The following is a 21,901-nucleotide window of genomic DNA, read 5'->3' as shown; positions in this document are numbered from 1 at the left end:
TTTTATTTTATGCCAGTCATACAACTTTTTTTGTGGACCTTCCTTCATGTTTCCTTCCCCAAGATCTCAACACCAGCTGTAATTTCACCCATTTTTTCTCTTCCTCTCCCAATGCATGTTGGAAATTGGGAAATGGAAAGTCTCTTGTTGCTGCTGGTGTGAGTACAGCAGGGTTAGAGGCTGTTCCTATTGCATAGAGTTCTCTGTTTGAAAACCGCAACCTGGCCATCTCGTGAAACTAAGTAATTGCAGTAATAGTTGTGCTGGTATAAAGCTTAGTACCATAAATTATTATTAGCACCACGCTGAATTCACACTAGCAGCATCGTTTCGTTTCCACGTTCTGAGAATGCTGGCGAGGTTCAATGCAGTGGAGAGGAGTGACCACTGCTTTCTCCAATGTGTCGGGAGCCAGAAAAAGCGAAGCATTAAAGCTCAACTTTGATGATTCGCTACAGAACGATTCCAATCAGACACTGTGCTCTGAAGTAGGTGTGGAGTATACACTCGACACCACATAAAAAGACTACTGTATGGCAGTAGTAAATATTGATAACGGTTTTAAACTAGCAGTTATAGCTGTGAAATTAATCGACATTGAGCAACTATATGGCCCATTTCTTACCTAAAATGTCTTAACTCCTTTACAAACAAGCTGCCAGAGACGAGCATCAAGTGTCTCTTCTCCGCCTCCCTGTCTGTGAGCTCCCAGCTGGGCACAGCTGCTCACTTTGAACCGTTCAGACCAAAGGATTTCTCACTGGAGCACAACCCGCTTATTTATGTCACTCATAACCTCGGACGTGGCCAGTTTTGCTATGTGCCGACCGTTGGTCCGATCGAATTGCCATTCAACGGGTTACACCTCCGGGTCATATGAGACACACACGGCAGGTTTGAGACTGTTTGGTCCGATGCTTTCCGAGTTACGCCTGTGACAGACAGGCAGACAGACAGAGGTTCCGTGAATGAATAGAAGTCACTGTAGTAGTGATGTAATGGATACTAATCATACTATATATTGAATCCACATCTTGAAGATTAATCAGTTGACATTGTATGCTTGCTGGTTGTTTGTCAGCTCCGCTGCAACATACTGTACTTCTAATATACCAATCTTAAGTTGTAACTCTGGGTGTGTGATTTTTTGTTTCAGGTATTGACTTAAGGCCTATTAGCTATTACTAGGAAATGGCTCCGCTTCTGCACTCCAAATTTGGTAGGAAATTATATTTTGTGCAGCAAACAGTCACAGTGTTATGACAGTCGTAGGTATGTTCAGTTCAAAATGACGCCAACGATGGGCCACTGCAGCACTAGTTGCGGTTGACACACCATGTGAGGAGTTGGCATCGTTTGGCACACACACACACACACACACACACACACACACACACACACACACACACACACACACACACACACACACACACACACACACACACACACACACACACACACAGAGAGAGAGAGAGTTGTGTTTGCATACATTAATGAGCTAGAAGCCACAAAAAGGGAATGTGTCTCAGCTGGTTTAACTGTTTCCACCTGATGGCTCCATGTGCTTATCTTGACACTTTTACAACCATCTCTCATCTGTTTGCTGGCCTTGCATGGATGCTCATCTGGGCTCCTGAATACTCCTGTGGCTGCAGGATATTTCCAGCAAACTCTACCTTTAAGCTGACAGTCTGTATGTGTTATTCATGTTCTATTATTGCCCCTTCTAAACATGGCCAAGCTTCATTCCTGGTTGCAGTTGTTAAGTGATATTGTCCATTGAAGTTGTGTGTCCTTTAATGACTGAGAAGAAGCCGCTAAGAAGAAATGAAATAAACTATTAACCACATTAACATGCCGAGAAATTATATGAATAGGTGTGTGTGTGTGTGTGTGTGTGTGTGTGTGTGTGTGTGTGTGTGTGTGTGTGTGTGTGTGTGTGTGTGTGTGTGTGTGTGTGTGTGTGTGTGTGTGTGTGTGTGTGTCTGTGTCTGTGTCTGTGTCTGTGTCTGTGTCTGTGTGTGTGTGTGTGTGTGTGTGTGTGTGTGTGTGTGTGTGTGTGGAGTTATTTGAGAATGGTGTTACAGCGCCCTCAAGTGCATGTTAGCAATACTGTTTTATTTCCAACTTCCAATTGGAGCAGATTTGTGATGATGAACCCATTGAAGTAGGAGGATGCACCTGATGCTGATGTTGTCTTTACCTTTTAGCAGTGGTGTAAAGTCACTAAGTACATGTACTCAACTACTGTACTTAAGTACAGTTTTGAGGTATTTGCTTTACTTTACTTGGGTATTTCCAATTTCCAATACTTTTGCTTCTACTCTACATAGATCCAAATATTGTACTTTTACTCCACTAGGTTTATTTGAAAACTTTAGTTACTAGTTACTTTGTAGATTTTGATTAATATTACGAACATTCATTAACCACTTTAGCCCTATATACAATTCGGCCATTTGAAAATAGCCGATCTACAAGTTCACAATGCGTTGCGATGCAATTTATTGTGAACTTTAGATCTGCTATTTTAAAAAGATTTGAAAATTTGAAATGGGACATTCTGCATAATGAGTACTTTTACTTTTGGTACTTTAAGTACATTTTGATGCCAATACTCTTGTAAAAATGTGAGTACTTTTTCCATCACTGCATTTTAGTCACTCTTTGCTGTAGAGTGACACGATGGCGAGTGGAGAGAAACAAAAGACTCCTGCCGAAATTGATTTTCTTTTCTTGTAATTTACAATGTAAGTGCTTTTTTTCTATAAAGCACTTTGTAAACAACCAGTGGTGGGAGAAGTACTCAGATATTTTACTTAAGTAAAAGTAGCAATACCACAATATACTTGTTTTAAAAGTAAAAGTATAAATACTGCAATGTAGAAATACTCTGTTACAAGTAAAAGTCCGGAATACTAAATTTACTTCAGTAAAGGTACAAAAGTATTGGCATCAAAATGTACTTAAAGTACCAAAAGTAGAAAGTACTCATTATGCAGAATGTCCCATTTCACAAGTTTTCAAATGTATAAAATGTACACATTTTTATGGCAGATCTCACTTGTAGATATTTTCAAATAGACACAATTTAGGAATTAAGTTGTTAATGTATGTTTTGTAATAATAATCAAACCCTACAAAGTAACTAGTAACTAAAGTTTTCAAATAATTGTAGTGGAGTAAAAGTACAATATTTGTCTCTGAGATGTAGTGAAGTAAAAGTATCGAAAACACTTTGAGAACCACAGTTGTATACCATAGCTCTCCTATGGGAAGTAGCCTTAGATGTCCAGCAGGGAGAAGTGTTGTACAAGATGTTAGAGGAAACTTTAACAGAGAAAGCCTGCAAGAGAAAATTATGTTAAGAGCTTTAAATGTTGATTTAACAGAACTGAGAGCAGCTGGTGTTCACGGTTTAACTTTTGTATACTTTACTTTTTAGCAGCAGCACAGTTTGCAATAATGTCTCGTTTAATTGGTTGAAGGAGACATCATGCTTGATGGATGATGATGTACGAATCAGTTAAATTCTGCTGAACTAAGCACAGGTGGTGGTTGATAAAACAGTGTTTTCATTATTGATGTAGATCGAAGTTTGTCCCAGACTGACTGTCACAACCCAGCTTGTCCAACAGTGTGATAATCTAATATGTGGACAGCAGCTATACAGTGGCAGGGAGAGGCAGCCTGTTTTCACTGGTGGAAAGTAACTAAGTACATGTACTCAACCATTGTACTTAAGTACACATTTTAGGATTTTTTTACTTCACTGGATTATTTTCAATTTTCAGTACTTTTACTTTTTACTCCACTACAATTATTTGAAAACTTGAGTTACTAGTTACTTTGTAATTTTTTATTATTATTACAAAACACGCCTTAACCACTTTATCCATATTGGCTATTTGAAAATAGCAGATCTACAAGCTCACAACGCGTCCCTTGTAGATCTGCTATTTTCAAAAGATTTGTGTACATTTTGAACACTTGTGAAATGGAACATTCTGCATATGACTACTTTCACTTTTGGTACTTTAAGTACATTTTGATGCCTTACTTTGATTTTACTCAAGTAAAAAATGTGAGTACTTTTTCCACCAGTGCCTGTTTTTCTTCTGGCTTGGAGATCTTCAAAGAGGTAGAGATATTAACTCCAACATAGCTGCTGTTTAACTGCAGTTTTACATCATGCAATCAAATTATTATACACACCAAATAATGTGTTAAAAAGATTATAGCCAAGCATGGCTAATAATAATAAAACCATGATTTTGAGGCCATATGGCCATATGGCTCTGGGATAGGCCTACAATCACATTAATATTCATAAACACGTCTTCAAAGGGGGCCAATCATAGCATAGCCGTCCCTCCGGACTATGGGATACTGTGTATGGCGATGCGTTGCATTGAGTACTTTTTGCCTGATAAAATAAATATTAGACACCTTTTAACAGAGCTAAGTTAATATAATGACGGTTCTCTTCTTTGATATTCAAGTTCAACAATCACTCACCTAGTACTCAGCTAGTATTCTGGTGTTGGAACGTTGATAAACATATTTTAAAATATGGCAAGTATAGGCAGTGGTGGAAAAAGTATTACATTTTTTTATTTAAGTGAAAGTATCAATACTGCAATGTTACAAGTAAAAGTCTGGTAATCACAATTAGGTAAAAGTACAAAAGTATTGCTATCAAAATGTACTTAAAGTACCAAAAGTAGAAAGTAGTCATTATGCAGAATGTCAGTTTCACAAGTATTTTGACAATAGCAGATCTACAGCTCACAATGCAATGTATGTGAGCTTCTGGATCGGCTATTTTCAAAAGCCCGAAATGTACATAGGGCTAAAGTGGTTAATGTATGTTTTGTAATAATAAATAAACTTTAGTAATAAAGTTTTCAAATAATTGTAGTGGAGTAAAAAGTACAATAATTGCCTCTCTGACATTAATGAAAATACTGAAATACTGAAAATTAGAAAATACTCCAGTAAAGTAAAAAAAATACCTCTAAAGTCTAAACTGTACAGTTGTAGCCTATTTGGTTACTCTACAGCACTGCAAGTATGGCTACAAACTAACCTTATGTGAAATTAAAGAGGAAGTAATAGCTCCAATCGGAACCTCTCCCTCCGCTCCGAGATGAGGTTCCACACTCCACAGCGTCGAGTGAGTGTGACACCGGCAAATATTGGCCCATATCATTGATTCTTACCATTTTCCGCACATCGTATCTAAAAGTAAAGGTCGCCCACCTGCTCTGAAATATTTTGAATGTTAGCGGCCAAGAAAATATAACCGACGGGTTGAAACAAGCGTTTAAATCGCTTTTTTAGTCAGCCTGTGGCCAGTCAACCCCTGTCCGCATACGCAGTACTGCTCCCTTTAAGCTTGCATTAGGAAAACATGGCACAGGCTGACTAAATAAGCGATTTAAACGCTTGTTTCAACCCGTCGGTTACATTTTCTTGACCGCAAAAATGTCAAACATCTGAGAGCAAAGGGGAATACCTTTACTTTTTAGATACGATGTGCGGAAAATATTCGCCGGTGTCGCACTCTGCCGGCCCCCTACGCAGCGGGACCTCATCTCGGCATGTATAATCCTGCCTTTAATGCGCATGGCAAAATAAAATACCACATGCAAAACCCGCATTGCGGCTGCGCGAACTTAAAATGAATGGCGGGTCAACTCATGTTTTTTAGTCTGTTTTACATTTTAAAAACATTGTTTTTAAACGCGTTTTAAAAGGTTAAAATGGTGGAAGGGCCGGGATGCACGTTGAACGGAGAGAAGGTCCGTTCAAAGGTCCAGAAGGGACAGACAGTGAAGGAAGTCCGAGGAGCTTTGACCACCACGTCTCAGGTAGTTATGGAAGCTACTGTATGTACAGTATTATGTAATATGTAATGTTCTTTAATTCATATGGAAATGACTAACTCCTCGCACACGCGAAAGTCTGTGAGTGAGCCAGATGACGTGTGTTTAGACAGAATAGTTATTCAATTATTTGTTTACCAACATTGAGACTGGATGCACAGGTGATTGTTTCATGCAATACATTCTCAACCTGTTGTTTCGGGGTACCCCAACCCCCTCTTGTGTGTTGGGTAGTGAGGCGCGTCCTCCTAGTGAGACCTGACAGATTGGGTTTCATTTGCAACCAGTATGACGCTTGCAACCAGTGTGACGCTTGCAACCAGGGTGACGTTGTCTTTAAGGGGTCTATACTAAAGAGATAGAGAGAGGGAGAGAGAGAGACAACACACACACACACACACACACACACACACACACACACACACACACACACACACACACACACACACACACACACACACACACACACACACACAGAGTGCGCATGTGTCAGTGTGTGTATTATAATGTATAGTGTAATTAATGTTGTCTGCTGATTACCAACATTGTGTTTACTCTCCACAGAGCTTCCATGTGTTTGTAGGTTGTCAGTACAGCGGTGTTGAAACCTTAGGAAAGGAGCTGTTCATGTATTTTGGCCACAGAGCTCTAAGGTAACTATAGTGTACTTTCAAATCTTGTGCATTTTTTCTTTTCCAAAGATTTATTTTTGGGCTTTTATGCCTTTATTGATAGGAAATGGGGAGAGAGATGGGGGGGGGTGACACGCAGCAAAGATCATCGGGATTCGAACCCGCGACACGCTGTCAAGCTGGCATTGCAGCCTAGGGTGCCCGGACCGCCACGATGCGGCCCGAGCCTCTCCATTTTTGCTCAGATTGTCATTTCGAGCTTGTAGATGTGCTATTTTCATTCGATTGTTCATTTTTTTTCATTTTATTTGTGAAATACTTTTGAAAAATGTTGGAATTATTTTTAATTGATGAAAAGATGTGATTGTTTTTGTTTTAACTTTTTAAATCTTTTGAAACAATATGTATGTATTTTTTTTAGACGTAGGAAACGGAAAACATGAGACATTTTCACGCAACCCATGAAAATTGGTCCGTGACTCAAAGATGGGTCCCGACCCACTGTTTGGGAAACAGTGCTTTACACAACAGACAGTACAGAAGGAACACATGATAAAAGGACATTTGAAAACAAACATGGTTATTAAAGAGTTAACTACTTCAGCCCTGTTTTCTTTTTTAAATAAAATAAATGATCAGCTGTTCTACAAGCTCATACTGCGTACAACAACTGCAAAAACACTTAACTACAGGATACGAATAATACCTTTTTATAGTTATACCAACAGGTACATATTTTGTATTAATAAACAATTTAAATGTTATTATTTCATTGTTGTGTTTTCATGTGAACATAAAGAGTAGCCTACTGCAGCAAGACTAATTCCTTGTATGTGTGAACAACATACTTAGTTCTGTTGTCTCTGCCTCTCTCTATGTCTCTCTATCTCTCTATCACTCACTCTCTCTCCCTCTATCTCTTTCTACACATGTTTCTGTGATTCAGAGTGCACTTCGGGATGAATGGATCGATGCGTATAAATCCTGCAGAGAGGAAAGATGGTAAAAGCTCTCCTCCGGCGCTGGTGGTCCACTTGACTAACGATGTCATCTGCTGCTTTGACAGCGCTGTGGAAATCAGGTAACGGGGCCACCAGTCTAGGCTAGGTAGAAATGACACATGAAGGGTGGGGTGGGGGCGAGGTGAGGTCTCATTCAATTGCTCAACGCCGCACGAGTCCTGCATCAGACGGGGACTTTAAATGCCGTTGAGAGTGTCGGGGCTTAACTGTTGCGTTTCTGACAGTAGATTTAGCTTTCTGATCCCTGTTTGGTTACAAGAGCAGATGGCACCCTCTCACTGTGTTACATCATAATCAAATACAGTCTGTCTCCCTCTCAGCTTTCCTACTCTCTGTCTTCTCCTGCACCGTCTCCTTCTCGGCCTCCTGCTGTCTGTCTCTACTCTCTTACTACACTGTCTCCCTCTTAGCCTGGCATGGCCAGACTAATATCACTGTGTAGATATAAGTCTGCCTCTGGAATCTCTGTGTCGAACCTGCATTTCCAAGGGGCTGATTAAATAAATTCCTCTGGTGATAAACCCGGCCCATATTTGCATACTGGGCCCGGTTTGGTGCCCCACAACATCGGGGGCAGCGAAATCCAATCACAACCGAGCGAGGCCAAACTAATCTGCAGAGTTTTTTTTTCTTCTGTTGCACTGGCAGATTCTCCCTCTCAGCGGTCTTTATTTCCATGTCACTGCATAAACGTGGCAAAATCCTTTGCCATGATAAAAAAAATTTCCTTTTATTTTTTTGGCCCTTACTCGTGCAGTGTGTGAGGATGTCATAACGGCTAGTCGGCTACCAACACAAAAATAAAGACTTCATTGTTTGTTTGTGTTAAAAAAAAAATCTGGGTGGGGAAGTGAATGTTCACCACTTCCCCAACACCACTGAAGTGCCCTTGAGCAAGGCACTGAACCCCAACTGCTCCAGTGGAGCTGCGTAGTGGCCAACAGTATAAGACTGTGGTTGTACTAGTCAGCTCCCAGGTTTTAATGTGTCTGTCTGTCTGTGTGTTTCTATGTGCAGGGCGTTGCTGAAAATGAGCACTTGTGCTCAGCTACTACCCTGGGTAAATAAAGAACAAAAAAACAAAAAAAAAAACTTTACTGGTTTCGTGATGAGTTGAATCACAGGGGAATCAACAGCTATTTGCAATTTTATTTTCTATGTGAAAAATGGCAGGAGATATTGGCAGCCCTGGCAGGCAAATCTGTATTGCAAATCATGCTCCCCTGCCCCACCTTGCTATAAGCCTAATTGGTGGGGAAAGCTCAATGACACCACAGTTGTTGAGAGTGAAGTATTTCTCTCACTTTCCCCCATACAGAATGTCTCAGCAATTTCTGGTCGCTTTAAAGTTTAAACCAACAAAGCAGCTTTTCTGTAACCTGCAAGTCAACTATATTTATAATGCACATTTAAAACACACCATTGTAACATTAAAACAAGCTACAAATTATAGTGGACATAAGAATATAAATTAAAACATAGATCAATACACAATGTATCATGATAAAATAGCTATCAATTGGATTCAAAGGCCAAGGAGAAAATATGGGTTTAACTGATATTTAAAAGCAGACCTGCAGGCCTCTCTCTGTCTTGTATGTCCCTCCTAACTCTCTCTAGCTGAATTTATACTCTATCGCATGATGGTGTCCATTTGCTGAAAAGAACAGCAGGATCCCCATTTTCAGTTAATATTTAATGTATTTGATCATAACTGAAATAACATTTTAATATATTTTTTGCTTGTTTTTGTTTTATTGTATTAATGCCCCCTGCAAACCGCCCACCTCTTATGTGACACACGCACACGCACACGCACACACACACACACCCCTCCACCAGCGGACCATAATGTAAATACGTGTTTGTGCTTTATTGTGTTTTTTCTTTGGATTCATGTGTGTATTTTATTGTATTTATACCTATTTCAATAAGAATGTCATTCAATCAAACAAACACACACACACACACACACACACACACACACACACACACACACACACACACACACACACACAGTTGTGTGACAGAGTATAAATTAGGCATCTGTCTGCATCTTCTAAACTCGTGGTCCTGGCAGGCTGACGGAGGACTGTGGACAGAGGGTGAGGTCCATGGAGAGTCTGGACGTGTGCTCCTCCAAGTTCAGCGCCTCCCGTGCGGGGGACGTATTGAAGAGTCAGCGTGGCCGGATGCTCTGCGACGTCCTCCTCGACCAGTCCGTGCTGCCAGGAGTGGGGAACATTATCAAGAACGAGGCCCTGTTTGACTGCGGCCTCCACCCAGCCGTGAAGGTACAAGCCAGCGTGATGGATGGTGTTTAGTTGGAGGAACAGAACAATAACAAGGAAATTCCAAGGTGCCTTCCCTGTAGAGGACCTCCCACGTGTTGTGTTAGTGGCTAATGTGTTGCACCAGTTTGAGTGCGTGTCTGTGTAAAATACAGGTCCTTTAGCCTTTGGAGTTCACCCCCTGATGAGCTTGTCATATGAAATGTGCTGTATGTATAAATACATGTAATTTGACTCGACTTACTCAAGCGTCATCAGTAATGCTTCAGTAGCAATCAGTAATCTTCTAGATAAAAGATGAGCTGTTATAAAACATGTTTTATTTATATTTGCTTATTATTAACTTCTTTTTAATTAATGCCATGTATCATCTTTATTTGTTCATGTAAAAAAAAAACTTCATTGTTTTGTGCTAAATTTCATGTATTTTGTAACTGAAGACCAGTCAGTCTTCAGTTACAAGTTACTCAACTGACTGCAGCAACTGTTAACTGTATATTACACTCAGGCTGACCATCTGACAGACGAACAGGTCCGCTACCTGGTTAAGATGACAAGAGATTTCACCCTTCTCTTTTATAAGGTTGGACATTTTCTGTTAGCAGATATCTGTGTTATTCAGCCCAACCATTGTTATATTTACTGTTTTATTGAGACCGGCAGAAAGCTGAGAGGGGGACAGCGTAGGAGAGAGTGAGACAGACAATTGGAAATCTGAAAGGGAAGCATTGAAGGAGACAGACATTAGGAAAGCAGAGAGGCGAGAAAAGACAGACGGAAGGAGAGCTGAGGGGTACTGTAGGAGAGACAGACTGTAGGAAAGCTGATTAGTTGTATTTTTTGGCAGTTTAATTTTTGTTTTTGTTTTGACAGCTGGGTAAACAACGAAGCAATTTCAATTTGTCCGTTTGGGTTCAGATAACGTTTGCACTTTATTAGTTATGGTCTAAATTGATCAGATATATAAAATAATGGATAGATTAATCAATTATGAAAATAAATAGCTATTGTAGCTGCAGCCCTATTTCTGTCTGTAGAATTTATGCATAACTGGGCAGACCTAGGTAAAGAAATGATAGCAGCAGTTTGTTTTAAAAATGTGGTTTGAAGAGGCTTTTCAAGTAGTTTTTCCTCCCGTTTTTTTCTCTTGGTACTAAACATTTTCCTCTCTTCCTGTCTCCATCAGTGTCGTAAGTCCGGCGCTCCTCTGAACAAACATTACAGAGTTTACAAAAGGCCTCGTTGTGGACGCTGCTCAGCAACTGTCACAGTCTGTCGTCTTGGAGACAACAGCAGGATGACCTACATCTGTCCCCGCTGTCAGACCGATGACCCCAGTGAAGTTGACATCAGGTACACATGGAAACTAGGAGTGATCAATTTAATCGATCAAATGTAATCGGTTTTAATAAAATAATCAATTTGGGGGAGAATTTTTAATTTTGAATACCCCCCCAAAACATCTGATTTAATAACAAATACCAGGTATCATATTTATTCAATACCCAGTTATTTATCTTCAACTTTCTAGACATTTTAATTCTGTTATCCACAATGACTTAAAACGATAGAATAAACAGGTCCTAGATTCACCACAAGCAACAATTATTAAGGGGTACAAGCCTGGTAACCTGACTCTGCCAAATGTGAAACAAGCTTTTTGGATCTGGCAGCGTCAGGTTACAAGCCTGGGGCTGGTTGCAGCAGCTGGATTTACACGTTCAATTCATACCTATGGCGTGTCTCATCTAAATACCACATTAAATAGAGACTGGCCTTCAACTGTCCTGAGTCGTCTATACGGAGATGGAGAATTTATTGAGTTTTTTTTTTGTAGCAGGGCTGAATCGTTTAAATAATAATATCACCACAGCTACAGCATGTGAGGGATAAGATAAGATGGATTACTAGCACAGGGGGAGAAGTTGGGTCTGGAGAAACACAAACTGGCTCTAGAAATCCAGCTAGGTCAACTAGGTCGGTCATGCATGCATGTCAAGGGGAATCTTATGGCAAATGTATGTTCAGTTGTACATCTCGGACCAAAAATTTAAGATTTGCAAATCTGTGAGCTAAAATAGCAGATGTATGAGCTCATAGATTAGCTATTTTCTCGGCTCCTGATGCCGTCGTACGACAAAGTAAGTATAAATAGGGCTTTAGGCATATTTGTGGAGGAAATATTACTTCCTACACACAATATGGCAAGAGATGTCACGTTCTCCATTTCCCACCTCAACTTTGTGAGAGAATAGTAATGAGTGGAAATTAATGTGCATATTAGAGGCAGTGTGTGGCAGACATGATGTGAGCTCAGAGCCTGCTGGGTTGTGTTTGAGCAGAGCTTTGCGAAGCGTTGGCGCTTAAAGCCCCTACAAGGCGTCACACAGCTGAGAAGACAATCTGTGAAGGGGATGTTTTCTTTTTTTTCCTCTTTTTTTTTTCATCTCCGTTTTTTTAATTTCTGGTGAGCCAACACCGCCTTTCCTCTGCTCCATGTCTGCTGACTTTTTCAGCTTTTGAGTACTTGTCAAACATTGTCTAGCATTGTGTCAGAATGCAAACATGAAGGGATGGAGTGATGTCACATGCTGCATTATCAGATTTATCTCTACTTTGAGTGCTCTTGTCTTCAGTTCAAACAAAACTTTCCGTTTTCTTCCCATGGCCTTTATCTCTTTACAGAGCACAGCTTTAGGTATTTCTTTGTTTATTTACGTTGGTTATATTCCATTCAGTTTGTTAGAATACAACATGTTATTGGCAAGCTGTTTGCCAACGTGAATAACAGTGATCTGGAAGTTGAAGTTACAGCGCACTTGTTTTTCAAGCGGTCATGTTGTAAAAGAAATGTTCAACAAATGGACGAGGAGATAGAGTACGTAACGCAATGGATGACCTTTTATGTCGGAAGAGATTGCAACAATCTAGATCTCGAGAATATGATAATGGATTTGATGGGAGAAAAGACAAAACATCGATGAGGAATGGCCTCTTGGGATGTCGAGTATCAGACATGGAACGGTACTCCTGCATGAACGACATAATTATCAGCGGGCTGGAGACGAGACACTACACCCCCTTTAACCCATTAAGACCTGAGGCCGATTAAAAAAAAAATCTTCTAAATCCTAACAGTTTTCTGAAAAACCTATGTTACTATATCAGTGGTTCTCAAACCTTCTCATGTCAAGGACCCCCAAAATGATATGTATTTGGCCGCTGAGCCCCATCCAAAGATTTTCACAGATTTTCACGATTTTGCAAAAATAGCAGATCTACAAGCTCATAGTGCGGCACGAAGTGACGCGCTAAGGGCATGTCCATGTTGATTGATTGATTGATGTACTTTATTTAGTAAGACATGAGAACAACAGTACATGGAAGTACAAATTCACAATACAAGGTCTACTAAACTGGAAGAATCATTAAGCACTGAGCTTGTTTAAGATGAGATCCCCATGCACACAAATCATGATGACATATAAGAGACAGATATACACACTACTATACAGAATGTCATACAATCAGCTTACAGGTTACTGGTATGAAGAGTGAAATAATATGTACAAGAGAATAAAAAGAAGAGGGGGGGGGGGGCTAGGTTAAGACTTGGACAGGGGCCATTTTTCGAATTGCAGCCTCCTGAAGGTGTATCTTTAGGGCAGTTTTGAAAGTGAGTAGGCATTCCACATTTTTGATGAATAGCATGAAAATGAGTTCATTCCCTTTGTTGAGCCAAATCTGGGTTGAACATGATTCGTGGAGCTGCCTCTGGTGTTATGATCGTGGACTTCATTAACATTTTGGGGTACAGCTAGCATATTGAGGTCTGTCATCTTCTCCCCGAAGACATAAGCAAGAAAACGGCTGTAATAACTACTTAAACTCTCTATTCTTAGGAAAAAGCAATCCAAGTACAGTTGTAACTCAAGTCCGTTTCTCTGTCTACAGTACACCAACTCTCTTCACCAAAAAGTAAACGTGTCACAACGCGGCACGTTGTGAGCTTGTAGATTGGCTGCTAATGTTCCCCCCAGAATATGGATGCCGCGGTTCAAGTGGATAATTCACTTTGTGAACAGAAAACTGAAAAACACACTACTTGGGCAGGGGAGAAAGCTGAAGGGATCAAGCATGTATGACAAAGAAGATGAATGCTGACTTTGCCAGACGGGCTCAAAACAAGAAAAGAAAACAAGAACAGAACATGGACAAGAAACTAAGGTGTTCATAAAACTGAATGGGTCACCAGAGGATGCAGAAGTATTGGTCTGGGAGATTGCAGAATTGAAGTACAAGTGAGGCCAACTCCTGGAAGAGCATATGAACTAGCTGAATGTAATTGATTTAAAAAAATGGGTGTATTACTTGAACTTGGACAGCTCACTTAAGTGCATGAAGCGTGAGGATGATACTGATGATCCAATGATCACTAGACCAAGTAGAATAGCGTCAAACTGTGCCACTCCGTGTCTGTAAAAGATAGAAAATATAAAGATATTTCAATATTTAGAAAATTCATAATGTATAGAACTAAAGATGCATGACGCATACAAATCTAATATGAGAACGTAAGGATTATTTTAATACAAAAGCTAATAAAATATGCACATCACTCTTTTGGGGTGCTGGGTTAGAAATGATCATAAAGAAATCTCCACACTCATATGCTCCAATACAATTTATTCAACAATATTTTGAAAATTGCCCGTGATTGAAGCTACCTGATTACATGTACGTAGATCTTGTTTAGATTTTAGTAATCATGTTCCTCTTTTCACTTTTGTGTTTTTTCCACTGTTTCCCCACATTATGAATATATTCTGATTATAGATTTTTTTCTGATTATATATATGTTTTATTATTGGTAACTGTTGTATAATCCTAATATTACACGAGAGGGTGTGGTTTATCAAAGGGGTCCCCAGCAAAAACGTAGACTTTGGCTGTATGAAAACAGCCGATCTACAATCTCATGACATGTTGCAAAGCAACGTGTTGTGTGCTTCTATTTCGACAATTATTTATCTATTTATTAAACTTTTTTCGAAAAACATTTTTGAAAACCTTTAACACAAATCTCCCTGGCCGATGGGGGTTCTTCAGATGGGGTTCCGAGGCCAAATGCATATTAATTTGGGGGGGGGCATTCATAAGTGATGTTTACAGTTCCTGACCGCATCACTGTCGTGCCAATAATGACGTAAAGCACACCCTCTTGTGTAATATTGGTTAATTATGAATCAAAAAGATGGATGGACAAACTTTGTTTGGAGAGATACAGAGATGAGGAAAGGGCCGTGTTTCTCTCAGGATATGGGCCCAGGTGCAGCTGAGCTGCCTGAAAACCTTTTATTTCAACTCTTTTTAAAATGTATTTCAGCTTCTGGAAGGGCCTTGTTTCTCTTAGGAAATGGCCTCAGGTACAGCCGAGTTGCAGGAAAAGCTTTTTTGTTTCAACTCTTTTCTATTTCAGTTTCTGGAAGGGGCCTTGTTTCTCTCAGGACATGGGCCCAGATGCAGCTGAGCTGCCTGAAAACCTTTTATTTCAACTCCTTTCTATTTTAGTCTCCCTAGTACCCAATGTGTGCGAAACATTGTAAGAATAGAAATGAAGCAAGTGAAACATTGCTCGCCATGATCATTGATGCACAGAGCTGGTTAGGACAGTTTGTTTGACGGTACAGAAAGCGATTCAATGTTCACTTGTTCGCATTGGGGTTATGGGTATATTAGAAATGAGTGTTATGTGCAGGCCACGGTTCAAAGAAAACAAAAGATTGTGGGGGATTCGTTTTTGTATAAATCAGTGTTGGTTTACTGATGTGAACGTGATGTTACAAACATGTTCTCCTGACCCGGAATATTTTTTTATTGACTGTAAACTGGTTTATTCCCCCTGTGAATTAACTTCCTTTTTATATTGGTTAGGTTTCACATCCCCCTGTAAGCTGACATGAAACCAAAATATAGGAGTGGAGAGAGGCAACATGAATTGGATCGATGGATACTTCATTGATCCCGAAGGAAATTTGAGTCATGGTGACTGACTGACATTGCCATCCTTAGAGCTTCACACTCACTAGTGAATCAAAAATTAGAAAAAAGGAAAAGATTATTGGTGCCAGAATGGGGGCAGGGTGGGGGGCTTTGATCATTGAAGGATCAAAACATAAAGTGCCTTTTGGACCAAGGGTGATCCTGGATGAAAGGCTGATTTTGGGATCAGTTGGAATCATTCCCTAGGGAGCATGAATGTTCTCTGCAAATGTAATCACAATCCATCCAGTCGGTAACGGGTATTCCACTCCTGTGTGCAAGTGGAAAATCTGGCACTAGGCTCTGTGCATAACTGTAGTTCCTGGTTTCCAGGAAGTGGCGTACCCGTTTCCTTTTCCTGATTCAGTTTCCCAGAGCATCGTTTGATTGGCTCAGCAACAGATTTGAACCGGAAACATAACTGTATGAAGGTGTCACGTGTTTCCTGTTCACATGGAGTCATTGAAATTCAATAACATCACAAGACCTCAAGTGGGAGGACATCACCAAGAAGGTCTTAACGAGGGATGTTCTTCCTGCTGCAGCTGAAGAAATTCAATCTGCCACAGAAAATGATGGCCCAATTCTACATGGCCAGCATTTGAGTCCATCATCTGGTTCATAGAGGACTAGATGTGGATTGCTCCAAGACTTGGAAGTGAAAGAAAGATCCAGTGAGATAACTATTCCATCGATGTGGCAGGAGGTACCGGTCTCTCATGACCACTATGGAACACCATCACAGTTTCTTCACCATGGCAGTGGGGCTCACAAACAAGCCCCATGCCCCTCACTGATCCCCCTTGAACTACCACCACAATCCTGCTGTAATGCACTTTTTCATTTCAATGACCCCCAGTTTGATGATTCGCATCAAACTGGGGTTTGACCCCCCGCCCCCCCACCCTTTTTTTTTCCTGAGCGTTTTTGGAAACCCCAGCAGCGTGATGAGGTGCTGCTGAGCATTTATTTTGTGTTTGCTCGTTCATGTGTGCCGTTTGTCTTTGCTTGCTGAGAGCTGAAATATCTTCGACCCGAGTGTTTGGAAGCATTTTCAAGGCGAGCACCTTGGCATTTTCAGCTGGGGAAAAAAACGCCTCGATGGCCACGGCCTCTTATGCATCAATCACACAGAGATGAATTCCTCATGGTTGCAAACATACCTGGCAAATGAAAATACTTTTTTTAGTGTTAATAGTTAGCCACTGACAGGCCTCAAAATGCTGAATTGACACATGGGGAATCACTAGGTTTTGTTAATTGGCCACATGGGCACGGCCATTGGCCAATGCCACTGATTTAAAAATCCCAGATATTCATTGGTTATTTGGCTGCAGCACCATCTTCTAGGAGATATCCAAGGCCTTGTGCAAAGTCAGCAGCTCAAGGCCTTCATGCACTACATACAAGGACGTGCATATTTTTTAATCTGTGCTTCTTCCAATGTCACGATTCCCTACGCTGCACTGCTGATGATTAATATATTGTGCATAAATGGAATACTTTGTATTTATATTGGCTTATAACCATAGTTATTAGGGTTTTGGATTTATAAAGCTGTCACACCCTAGCCTGACACTCAGCCCTCTCATTGCAGCCGAGTTTTGAGATGGGGGCGTGGCCAAAGTGGGACTCCACTATGAACCAACGCGATTGGTTCATACTGGATTATCCCGATCCCGATTCGTCGTACAGATTTTCAACCGAGAAACACCCGCCTTCGACAGCGTCACCAGACCCTGAATCGAATGCGAGGCAAACGATTCAGGGGGTGGAGCCAGGCTAGTCACACCCTACACTGAACAAGCACACGAGCATGAAGACACAACATTTGGCAGAATACAGCAGGCATAAGCCTATTACTCGCCATATGGCCAGGAGAATTATGTCAGCATGTTCGTCTCCCTGGCCTTGTTTCCAACCCCGATACACATTTCTTCCCTCTGACATACTGTATGCACCATGCCAAAAAACATGCACAAGATGTTTAACCAGGCCCAGCCGAAGGTGTTGCATGACTCCAGTCCTGACCTCCTTGCACTGGCTTCCTGTTGTTTTCAGGGTTTGGTTCAAGGTCTTGGTGCTCACATAGAGCTCTGTGTGGTCAAGCACCAGAATATTGAAATGACCTGCTACAGGACACTAAGGTCAGCCGACCAGGGCCTATTAGTCATCCCTCGTAACCAAAGTCGACGGAGCCTTTCAGTCTGTAGCTCCCAGACTAGGAATGCCCTTCCACAGGTCCTGAGAGCTGCAGCCTCTGGACATTTTAAAGAACCACCTAAATACACTACTGTTTATTTATTTCAGGGACAGTGCACATTAATCAACATGTCAGTTTTCACATCCACATGTATGAGACAGAATTTTCATCTGATGTCCCTGAGCAGGCTGTTAAAAAGTGGTTATATAACTATCCATACAAAAACAGACATCAAAACAATACAAGACAAGTAGATATAGTACAGGAGATCAATTATAGGTAAAATATGAGAAATGACACCAGTGACAAATGGAGATGATAATTACCCATGATTACAAATTGGTTAGCTTTAAGCCATCTCTTAAGGATGAATTGGAAGGTAAAATAGTTGGTGGTCTCTCTTACTTCGGTAGGGAGACTATTCCAGTGATGGGAGGCTCTAATAGAGAAACACACTACGTCTGAATGGTACATCACAGTCCCCTCTGGTAGTTGCCCTTGATGCTCTATCACCACTTTCCCTTCGCTCTATGAACTGTTTCAGTGGAGGCGGTGCAAGCCCGTTTAAAAGCATTTGCGAAATGTCCTTGATTTGATTCTCTTCTCTGTGTGCAATATGTCTGCTGTTTTATTTCTGAGATGAATTACACAGTTTGTGTTTATGTTGATTTGCATTTATTTGAATGCTTCATGCTGTGTTTTTATTCCTATTGTATGTAAAGCACTTAAAGCACTAAAGTGTGTGTTCTCTCAGTGAGAATTGCTATATAAATAAAATATACTTACCCTCCAGAGAAAACTCATTTTGGCCGGGCGTATCCGCGATCTTGTTCTCATGTGTTCTCAGTAGGAACGAAGATAGACCGGTGTATCGAGAGCTTTGCCTCCTGGCTCAGCTCTCTTTTCGTGACAATTTGAACTATTAACATAACGTTGTTGAGGGCAAATAAAATAAAAAATCCTTGGGGCCTGATATGTGGCTTTGCACAGGAGGGTAATGTCAATGATACTGTCAGGTGCTGGAAGTGGAAGCACCTTTTAAGGTGTTTGAAACTATTTACAAGCGTGTGCCCAACACTGATTTTACATGCTATACTGTAATTATGTCAATTCCTCCTCGGCTTGTTACTATTATGACATTGTTAATCAATGTTGTCATCTTCCTTTTTTTCCCCAGCAAGCTCCCAGCCAGGAACAGCCTGATTGGGTGGGCCCAGAGCTCTGGGTGGGCCTACAAAGATGGAAGCAGTGATCTTGTGGCAAAGAGGGAGGAAGAAGAGTGGGCGTGTCAGCTCTGCACACTGATCAACCAGTCAGCAGCCAAGGCCTGCGACGCCTGCCTCACTCCTAGACCTGAGAGTAAGTTCAATGTTCCCATCACAGTTATTTTATAATAGGATTGTATATATACATGTACTGTATGTACCGTAGTGGCACTTGAACCATGACATGTAAACCAGTGAATAATTGAGCTGCAGTTTTGCAGGGTGGTGCAGTAACTCATTTACGTGGGCTGCACAATACATTGGGTAGTATTATATATTGCAATAGTCTACCACTTTACCCTCTAAAGTATTGACTTAGACAATATTTGAACGTTTTATTTTATGAACAATAACCCCTGTTATATTAGATTCATGAAGCAGTACAGCAGTACAATAAAACACCCTAAAATTATCGAACAATTGTGTGACAATTTTGACGACGTTACCATTTTTCTTCCATATGCTTACAATAAAGGTTTGTTTGAGTGTGGTGATCTATATTTATTGCAATATTCTAATCAAAGCAATATATTTCATTTATTTGGTAAACATCGTATAGTACAGCTCTATATTGTTGATGTGTCTCCGTGTAATGTATTATACTCTTGCCACTGTCATAACATCCATACTGTACAGTAGGTGTCATATGAGGTATTATTCTTTGTCAGGGGGAATATTTAGTCTGAAGTTACTGCTTTCTGTAAAGTGTGAAATACACACTGACCATTAAGCCATGGTCTCCCTGTGTGACTCTAATTTAGCGTTTTAATGCATTTACTATCAAAATGTGTTGTTACCTCCAGAGTTGTATTTTATACAGGCAAATTTTACAGCATTTTGGATGAGTGTGCATCATCAGCACAACAGATAGTGTGGCATGTTTTATTTTACTGCGCAACAGCAGTTTGCTGCTAACGGCAGAAATTTTATGGCAAGCCTAGCCTAACCATTTAAACGTAACAACAACAACTTGCATTTTTATGAGACAAGTCGATGCATTATTGTAAAAGTGAGGCGTGTTGCTGAACGTGTCTCGCTGTGGCTCCCTCATCCACAGTCCCTAAAGGAGACATTAGCTCGGAATCGCTGGCCTTCGCCACAGACTTGATTAAATACCCCTGCACTGCCTTCACCAAACCACCAGAGGAGCGCAAAGTCAACTGGAGGTCGGTGTTCGGGACCACCACCCTGCTTTTCTCTGACTTCAGCGAGACGCAGAGGCCTGTGAGCTCGGTTTCTCGCTCCCCAGCCGCTGGCCATTTGAATTCCTCAGCGGCAGAGGAGGTTGGTTTGTATAAATACAGTGGCTGCCAAGGGACAACAAGCCCCAATTATGCCTCTGGTGGCAGGCAGAAGCAAAGCATGGAAATGTCCAACGGGGAATCACTGGCCTCCTACAGTCACCCTTCCAAGAAAATGAGAATTGATCACAGTCCCTCTCCCAGTAACAAAGCTAGAAATGGAACCCCCAACTTAGGGTGAGTAGTAGATCCCTCGCTTGGTTATTCATGAATAAAAGTTTATAATGAGAGAAGTTTTTGCAACTTAAAGGGGGGGTAAGGATAAGTGGGATGAAAAAGTATCTGCCTGTGGAATTTTTAATGTGTAGAAGCATTGTTAGTGAAGTTTCAGATTGATGAATGGCTGCAGTAGGAAAGTGCTCAGGTCATCATCCACCACACATATTTAAAAAACACACGGCTGAAGCAATGTTTTTTCATTTGCTTAACAGGCATACGACCATATGACAGTAATACTTGTCTAATATGTTGAATTTGTCATGAACTAATAACACTGTTTCAATTATTTTGTTAGATCACACCAAATCAATGCACCGAACGAAGGTGGCGCTACCAATCGTAGTTCCAGCACCCCTTGCTGCGTGTCCCATCGTCGGCCGGCCATCCTCAAACAGGTCCATAAAGAGGGCGAGAATAAAGGGCGACAGTTTTATACCTGTTCGCTCCCCAGAGACACACAGTGCAACTTCTTTGAGGTAAAAAAACAGAATAAAACTATACACATATTTATGGCATAATGTGGCTTTAGCAGAAAATGAAAACATATGTACTGTATAAGAAAAATATCACTCAACGAGAGACATATTTCAGACCCAAAATGTGATCAAGTCTCTTGTTTATTAATGAAAGATTAATTTCAAATGATCTGGTAGTTATTTTCGCTTTCCTTTTCAACAGTGGGCAGACTTGCATTTCCCTACATGTCACCATGGCAAACGCTGCCTGATGAGGACGGTGCTGAAACTGGGACCCAATAACGGACGCAACTTCTACACCTGTAGCTTCAAAAAGGGTAAACAGTGTGACTTCTTCAAGTGGGCTGAGAATGGACCAGGGGTCTCCATTCTCCCTGGCTGTTAGCGCTTGCATGCTTTGGGTTTACCCGCCAGTCTCCTGCTGCGAACCTGAATTTGGATCAGGCAGGTACTGTATGGAGAGTGAGTGAATTGTTTTCAACGGAACTCAAGCCATCAAATGAGAGCGTGACCATCTGATTGCTATGGTGATGAAGCTACCTGAGCACTCCTCCCTATCTGT

The 21,901-nt window shown here is 40.9% G+C and overlaps 1 protein-coding gene across 1 annotated transcript; it reads left to right on the top strand.

Moving 5' to 3' along the window:
- The first annotated feature begins 5,723 nt into the window (after nt 1-5,723).
- Nucleotides 5,724-21,740, top strand: neil3 (nei-like DNA glycosylase 3). The gene is made up of 10 exons (XM_084085791.1): nt 5,724-5,873; nt 6,453-6,541; nt 7,467-7,601; nt 9,623-9,836; nt 10,342-10,416; nt 11,020-11,186; nt 19,256-19,437; nt 20,401-20,821; nt 21,159-21,339; nt 21,542-21,740. The coding sequence occupies exons 1-10, from the start codon at nt 5,766-5,768 to the stop codon at nt 21,722-21,724; spliced, it is 1,755 nt and encodes a 584-aa protein (XP_083941917.1). The 5' UTR covers nt 5,724-5,765; the 3' UTR covers nt 21,725-21,740.
- The last annotated feature ends 161 nt before the right edge of the window (nt 21,741-21,901 follow it).

Source organism: Gymnoscopelus microlampas, assembly GCF_963454915.1.
Source record: "Gymnoscopelus microlampas genome assembly, chromosome: 18".
Classification (NCBI taxonomy): Eukaryota; Metazoa; Chordata; class Actinopteri; order Myctophiformes; family Myctophidae; genus Gymnoscopelus; species Gymnoscopelus microlampas.
The sequence above is the reverse complement of the archived record's forward strand: the minus strand, read 5'-3'. Positions and strand labels throughout refer to the sequence as shown.

Coding starts and splice junctions, on each gene's coding strand:
- neil3 (XM_084085791.1), top strand. CDS start 5,766: ATGGTGGAAGGGCCGGGATGCACGTTGAACGGAGAGAAGGTCCGTTCA. Junction 6,542..7,466: donor TTTGGCCACAGAGCTCTAAG/GTAACTATAGTG, acceptor TCTGTGATTCAG/AGTGCACTTCGGGATGAATG. Junction 19,438..20,400: donor CCTCACTCCTAGACCTGAGA/GTAAGTTCAATG, acceptor CCTCATCCACAG/TCCCTAAAGGAGACATTAGC.